The 7,842-nt window shown below is 40.6% G+C and overlaps 1 gene segment (V, D, J or C); it reads left to right on the top strand.

The window, feature by feature from the left end:
- LOC102429626 overlaps window positions 1–7,842 on the top strand; it is a 291,722-nt gene that overhangs the window by 11,559 nt on the left and 272,321 nt on the right. The window contains 1 exon segment of the C gene segment in view: window positions 20–32. Coding sequence covers window positions 20–32 — 13 coding nt within the window.

Below are 7,842 nucleotides of genomic sequence, written 5' to 3'. Positions count from 1 at the left end.
AAGAAGCCCTCCCCAACAGGAAGCGGCTACACGTATCTGTTCTTTCGGCCCTGCCGCGGCAAGAAGAAGCCTCGACGACTAGATGTCATACGCATTTTAGGAATTTTTATATTAGAACAAGAAGAAGAAGGAGAAGAAGGAGGTGGAGGAGGAGGAGGAGGAGGAGGAGGAGGAGGAAGAGGAGAAGGAGGAGGAGGAGAAGAAGGAGGAGAAGAAGGAGAAGAAGGAGGAGAAGAAGGAGGAGAAGAAGAAAGTCTTCAAATAAATAACAGAGCAATTAAATATCAAAATTCTGGTTCTGATTTTCAACTGAGGGTTGCTATTTTCTTTATCATTATACTAGAGGCCCTGTGCATGAATTCGTGCATGGGTGGGATCCAGCAGGCCCACCCCAATCGGGGCCAATTGGGGGCGGGACCAGCTGGGGGAGGGCCTGCAGGAAGTTGGCTGGCCAACTCCACCCCCTGGTTGAACTTCTGTTGAGGGGACAATTTGCATATTTACCTTTTATTATATAGCATTGAAGTTTTGAGAGATGATTAAAATAAAGAATTGGCCAAAGGATAATAGTATAATCAAAACCTGTTATGACAATGCAGAGACCATTATGATATTGGCTTTACTACAAAAGGGAGGTAGGGAGGGAAGGGAGGCAGGAACAGGAGAAAGAGAGAGAGAAGAAAAAGGAAGCTTACAGAGAAAACTGAAGTCATTACATTAGTTTCGCCTATACCATTTTCCCCACCTATACCATTCTCCTCTCCAAGATCACGTCTTTACAAAAACTATTTACTAAATTACTGTTCTAACTTCTTTTTTCCTTTGGAGTTATAGCCAAACTTTTATTCTCTGAAGCAAAAACAAAAGGCATTGATAAACATTTTAAAGCAAGACATAATCAACAGCCCACCTGACCTAGCATTTCCTGTTCTGACAGTGATGTCACCGAGAACAGCTGGTACCCAACTTTCAGATCAGCACAAGAGACTTTCACCCTGCAGAAGAGAGCTGCCAGCATGGCGTGCTGGGATGTGCTGTGGGCGTTCGTGGTCTCCACCTGCCTTGGTAAGGAACCCATATTTGCTATTCAAGTACCCAGTAGGATTGGAAAGTAGGAAAAAAGATTAAAAACACAGGGATCTTACCTCCTCATTAATACCAACTATTAGAAGCAAAAGAGATGATGGATTTTGCCTGAAGTTTAGATTAAGAGCAGTGGTTCTCAACCTTCTGGCCCTTTAAATACAGTTCCTCATGTTGTGACCCAACCATAAAATTTTTTTCATTGTTACTTCATAACTGTAATGTTGCTACTGTTATGAATTATAATGTAAATATCTGATATGCAGGATGGTCTTAGGCGACCCCTATGAAATGTTCATTCAACCGCCAAAGGGGTCGCGACCTACAGGTTGAGAACCGCTGATTAAGAGGAAAGGTGGGTGGGGATGGGAACCAGCTGTGAGTCTGCCTGCTTTATCTCTCTGGTGCCATTCCCAGTGCAGTCCTTTCTGTCCTCTTTCCCACAGGATCCAGCGTGGCCCAGAGGGTCACTCAGCCTCAACCAGAAATGTCTGTGCAGGAGGCAGAGACTGCGACCCTGGCCTGCACATATGATATTAGTCGGAGTGATTATTATTTGTTCTGGTACAAACAACCTCCCAGCGGGGAGATGATTTTCATTATCCGCCAAGAAGCTTTTAAGCAACAAAATGCAACGGATAGTCGCTTCTCTGTCAACTTCCAGAAAGCAACCAAAAACTTCAGCCTCAGGATCTCAGGCTGCCAGCTGGAGGATGCTGCAGTGTATTTCTGTGCTCTCAGTGGGGCACAGTGAGATGAGTGACAGGGAGAGGCTTACAGAAACCTCAGACCTCAGTGACTGTGTCAAGGAGTGGGGAGTATTTGCTTAAAGGAACATAGAAATCATTGTCTTTTCTTGGAATTAAAACTCCTTACATCTGAATATCAGAAACAGAGAGAGATGGATGTCCACAAGTTGTAATCCTTAAAATTACAATAAAAATAATGGCATGTGCAGTGCCTTCCAATTTTACCAAGAGTTCACATACATATTATTACATGTAACCCTCATAGCTTTGTATGATACATGTGACAGATCAGACTTCCTAAGAATCTCCTTCATCCAGAAAATTTTTGTAATTATCCTGAGAGCACGTACCTCCAAGAATCTTAAACTTTTCCATTTTGTTACTTCAAGCTTTTTAAAAAAATTTTTCAATTTTCTTTTATTTTCCCCATCCATGTCTAACACTGAATCTCCTCAGAACAAGTATCCAATTTAGAATACAATAAGTGTGACAGTGGAGGCATAACATGGGAGGGCATCCACTAGTCCATCCATGAACCTGAAAGACAACCTATGTCCATGGTACATAGGTGAGATGATCCAGAGGAAATGATGGAATGGTCTGTTAAAGGCTCAGCTAAGAAGCCACTCAGGGGCAACATTAGTGGCTAGAATGCTATTCTCCAGAAGCAGTAATATTTATTAAGCCAATGGCTGATATGTGGATACTTTTAGCATCCTAGCTAATATACACAAGTGTAGAAACTAAGAAAAGGTTGTGGAATAGACTCTTCTCACGTCTCTCCTATAACCCATTCCAGAATTTATTGTTCTCTTTCCCTCAACATTAGGTTCTGTTCAATTAGAGCTCTAGTTCTCAGAGGAAGAATGTTTCCACCAGAGAATTCAGCAAGGGTCCCACCGAAACTAGTTATGACCATCATCTAGGTCCCTTTGAACTCCTTGTGCCAATGGTCCAGCAGACAAAGAAAGGGGTTATAGGACTTGGGGGGGGGAGTGTTATTGACCCTGATTGTCATGAAGCACCAGGTTGTTGTTGCACAATAAGGGTAAGGAGGAATACATCTGGAATTTCATTGTTTCAAATTGGGTATTTCCACATCCAATAAAAACAACATGTGGCGATTATTGATACAAGGTCTAAAAATGCGCAAAGTGATTAAGAACCCAACAAGGCAAGCAACATAGGGAGAAGATGACTAATCATTATAGCCTTGCTACCTGTTAAGGAAGTGGGGCCCAAATCTCATATCAAAGGTTCCACTAAGAAATCACTCAAGGCAACACTCTTAGTGATTAATATTCCGTTCTCCAGAAGCAGTAATTAAATGTTCCAACTGAGTCTTCAAGGTTGTGGCTGGCTACAACTTATTTAAAACCATCCTGTCTTAAGTGTTTTAAATAAATTGCACCCAGCCTAAACCTTGAAAACTCAGTAATACAGTGACAAGTATGCATCTCAGTAGTGCAAAGAGCATGTGTGTCTTGATGCCACATTCAAATGTCTAGCTCTGATTTTATTAATAGCTGTGGTAGACAATTCTGTGGATACTCAGACTCATTCAAACTGGCAACATCCAAAATTAAGCATGCACTGTACAATTTTTACTTTCTACCCCCAGGGCCTCCTCTGACTCTTCAAGAGCTCACTCAGCCCACGGTCAAGCACAGCCTGAAAGGACAGGGGAATTACCAGCCCTCCTGGCAAGCACCAACCAGTGATGAAAGAGGACCAATACAAATAGCGTATGATTTCACTTATATATGCAATCTAATGAACAAAATAAACAAACTAGAAACAGATTCATTATTAAAGAAAACTGACAGCTGTTAGAGAAGAGAACCTTTTGGGGAGCTGGGTGAAAAACATGAAGGGATTAAGCAAAAGAAAAAAAGAAAGAAAGAAAGAAAGAAAGAAAGAAAGAAAGAAAGAAAGAAAGAAAGAAAGAAAAGAATAACTCATAGACACAGACAACAATATGGTGATTACCAGAGAGAAAAGGGGTGGGATGAGGTAGAAGAGGAAAAAGGAGGGATAAGAGGTGATGGAATAAGACTTGACTTGGAGTGGTGAACGCAAAATACAATATACGGATGTTGTACTATAGAATTGTACTCCTGAAACCTATATAATTTTATTAACCAATGTCACCGCAATAAATTCATAAAAATTTGTAACAAATAAATAAATAAATAAATAATCAAGGTATCTTCGTTGAGTGGAAATAGGAATCAGAAACTCATATAAACAGATAACTTTCTGAACAGATTTCTAGATTAAACCAAGTTTTTTCTGTGTAGTCAATTATAGAAATTTCCCCAGTAATTACTTATTTGAACTGAAGAGGGCACTGCTTGTATTAGTTGACAAGAGCTGCAAAGGATCCTCAGGTTCAAGAAGTGAAATAAGCCAGTCAATGAAAGAAAAACACCACATGATCTCACTCATTTATGGATAATTAAGACCATTATAAACTGATGAACAAAAGTAGATACAGAGGCAGAGCAACATCGAACAGACTGTCAAACTACAGCGGGAAGTCCAGGGAGGGTTGGCGGCCAGGGGTGGAGGGGCCGGGGGAGGGTGTAAGAGATCAACCCAAGGACTTGTGTGCACGCATATAAGCATAAACAATGGACACAAGACACTGGGGGGTAGGGGAGGCCAGGGGAAGATCAAAGGGAGAAAAAAAAGGAAATACTTTTTGTAATACTTTAAGCAATAATAATAAAAAAAAGAAGACAGCTTTGATATGCACCCCTGTGTTCATAGCAGTGCAATTTACAATAGCTAAGATTTGGAAGCAGCACAAGTGCCCATCAGCAAATGAGTGGATTAAAAATAAGCTATTGGACACTTACACAATGGAATACTATGCGGAGGTAAAAAAGAAGAAACTCTTACCATTTGCACCAGCATGGATGGACCTGGAGAGTGTTATGCTAAGCAAAATAAGCCAGTCAGAGAAAGATAAATATCACATGATCTCACTCATATGTGGAATCTAATGAACAAAATAAACTGATGAACAAAATAGATCCAGAGACATAGAACCATAGAACAGACTGAAGAATGCCAAAAGGAAGTGGCGGGGGGGGGGGGGCGATGATAGGGGGTGGAAGGGAAGAGTTTAAGCAGGGAACTTATATACATATGTGCATAGTCCATGGACGCAGACAATAGAGTGGTGAAGGCTTGGGACGGACAGGTGTGGGTAGAAGGGGGTCAATGGGAAAAACAACAACTAAAAAACAAAGGGGAAATCTATAATACTTTCAACAATAAAGATAAATTTTAAAAAGGAAGAAGACAGCCCTGGTTGAGGTGTGGGGGGTGGAGTGGGGTAGGAATGTTGGGAGGGGAGGGATTGAGCAAAAAAGAGAAAGAACTGGGCATGACCAATAGTGTGGTGAGTGTGGGGGCAGTAGGGAAGGTGGAAGACATCATAGAGGGAATATATGGAGATGGAAAAAATAAAATAAATTTTAATTTAACTTAATTTATTTTATCTTTTTAAAGAAACTGCTAATATATACAAAAGAACTGGAACAGTTCTGAAGAATCTAGGTCAGATTTCCAGACTCTGGAATCAAATACTTCCTGGGTTTGGGAAGGCCAAGGCACAGAGGAACTTCTGGGAGCCAATATTTCTGATATGGTAGCCAGATGTGCCATAGTAGAATTTCTGTCATCAGGACAGACAAGAGTCTGAGAACTAGTCTCTATCTTTTTAGAACAATCTCAAAGAACAAATAAAAATTTTAATCCACCCTTTAACAGTATCTTTTAAAGAAAATGAACCATCAAATGAAGAAAGAGGAAAATCCTTCCTAACTGGCCATCCAAGAAGGAAATACTTTCATTATCAAGTACACTTATCTGAACAGTGTTTCAGGTGCATCGGTACCGGATGAAAAGGATGTAGGATAAATCTGGTGCTTCTGTTTCCATTTTCGTTAAATAGGATGTGAAGTACAAGGGACAATAGCTCCTTCCACATTAGTCCCAGCTCCTCCACTCCCTGCACATTAAACCTGCCCAGGCAAGAGACTCAGCCACCTACCAAAGGAAACCCATGTTCCCCAGAGAGCACCCCAATGCACTGGGCCCCACTCTATGCATGGGACCCCCACTCAGGAGTTAGTAAACAATGTCTATCACCTCTGACAAAAGAAAATTGTACATGAATATAATGAATATAAATAAAACCTTTTTAAAAAGACTTTAGTGGTCTTTTTGTGCACTGTATTTTCAGAAAAAGACTCAGTCATAAGAACACTAAACGTGAGATGTCTGGGGTGATTAGGACTGGAACCCTCTGTGTTCTTTATTCAAGGTCTACCCAACTAAGAGGGAAGTTCTTGACATCTGAGACAGCTTCCTCCATTGGTGACTTTAATTGTTGATGTGCCTTAGTGTTTGCCTCTGTAAAAGTTCTCCCTTGAGAATATGAGAGTAGCCATGTGATGCTCACATATTTTTCTTCTGGATTTTACTTTTTCTAGTCTAACCAGCTTACTTTCATGAGAAATCTTATGACAGTAGTTGCCAGATACTGTTGATATTTCAAATGAGCACATTGGAATTTATCAGACTGCCCAGATGAGGTACTGCTTCCCACCCACCCCTCCCCACCTTATCTTCTCTCTTTCTTCACCCTTATTTTCTGCTTAGTATCTTGTAATCAGACTTTGCTCACAACCTTCTACAGACTTTCTAAATGACCCAACCCAAGAAACTAGTTTTACTTAAAACAAACAAGACAATCAAATAAAATACACACACACACACACACACACACACACACACACACAAAACAACTATCATCTGGACATAATATTTATTATTTTTTAAAGGAAAGGACAGTTTTCTACCCACCCTCATGTTTGCCTACTTGAGAGTTCTTTCATATACATACTTCAACAGCTAAAGCTCAATTTTGAAAGTGAAATGTATTTTAGTAAACACTGCTTTTATAATTATTCAAAGTATGTTTATACATTTGGGGGGACAGTCTATAGATAATCTCATTTGATTCTCAGAATTCAGCAACCTGATTAACTATCTGTGGGAACTAGGCACTGATTGAATGATGGATATAAGACAATAAAGTTTGATTGGCTGGGCCTTGAGGGTCAGGAAATGATCTAAAACAGCAGGATAGACCCTCTGGCTTGGACTCCCCGACTGCATTACAGGCACAGTGCATGCAGGCCAGAGGGAGGAAATGTTTACTCCTGAGAGCCTCGTTTGTGAACTTACAGCTTCAGCTGGACTGAAATTGAAAGAAAAGACAAGTGGGTCATCTGGAGTTGCCTATAGAGACTGAAGAAGAGAGGGGGAAAATGATAAAGTAACAACATTTTTACCAATGTCATGTGATTCTTACACACAAAAAATGGTAGGCATGGCAGAACTTTAATTACTTGGCACATAAGAGAAAGAATGTGCCATCTACAGCAACTCACCAAGGTGTACTCCAAGAAGTCCTCTGGAGTTCTGTGGTTAGTGGCAAAAATGGCCATTGTTCACCACATTCTCCAAATGGAAATAATAAACAGCTTGGGAAAGTTAATGCCACCACTCGGTATATGACAAATCAGCTTTTAATTTAGTCTTTTCTTCTCTTATGCAGGGGAGAAACAAGGTTACATAAAGGTGGACCATAGAGATGGCCTTACCTAAGATTGGATGACACAAACTCAGTAGGAAGAGAAAATTAATGCAAATGAAACTAGTAGTTTAAAGAAGAAGAAGAAGAAGAAGAAGAAGAAGAAGAAGAAGAAGGAGAAGGAGAAGGAGAAGGAGAAGGAGAAGGAGAAGGAGAAGGAGAAGGAGAAGGAGAAGGGAGAAGGAGAAGGAGAAGGAGAAGGAGAAGGAGAAGGAGAAGGAGAAGGAGAAGGAGAAGGAGAAGGAGAAGGGAGAAGGAGAAGGAGAAGGAGAGAAGAAGAGGAGAGAGAGAGGAGAAGAGAGAGACGAGAGAGAAGAAGAAAGAAGAAGAAGAAGAAGA

The sequence above is a fragment of the Myotis lucifugus genome, unplaced genomic scaffold (genome assembly GCF_000147115.1).
Source record: "Myotis lucifugus unplaced genomic scaffold, Myoluc2.0 scaffold_297, whole genome shotgun sequence".
NCBI lineage: Eukaryota > Metazoa > Chordata > Mammalia > Chiroptera > Vespertilionidae > Myotis > Myotis lucifugus.
This window is presented reverse-complemented; position numbering and strand designations above follow the sequence as displayed.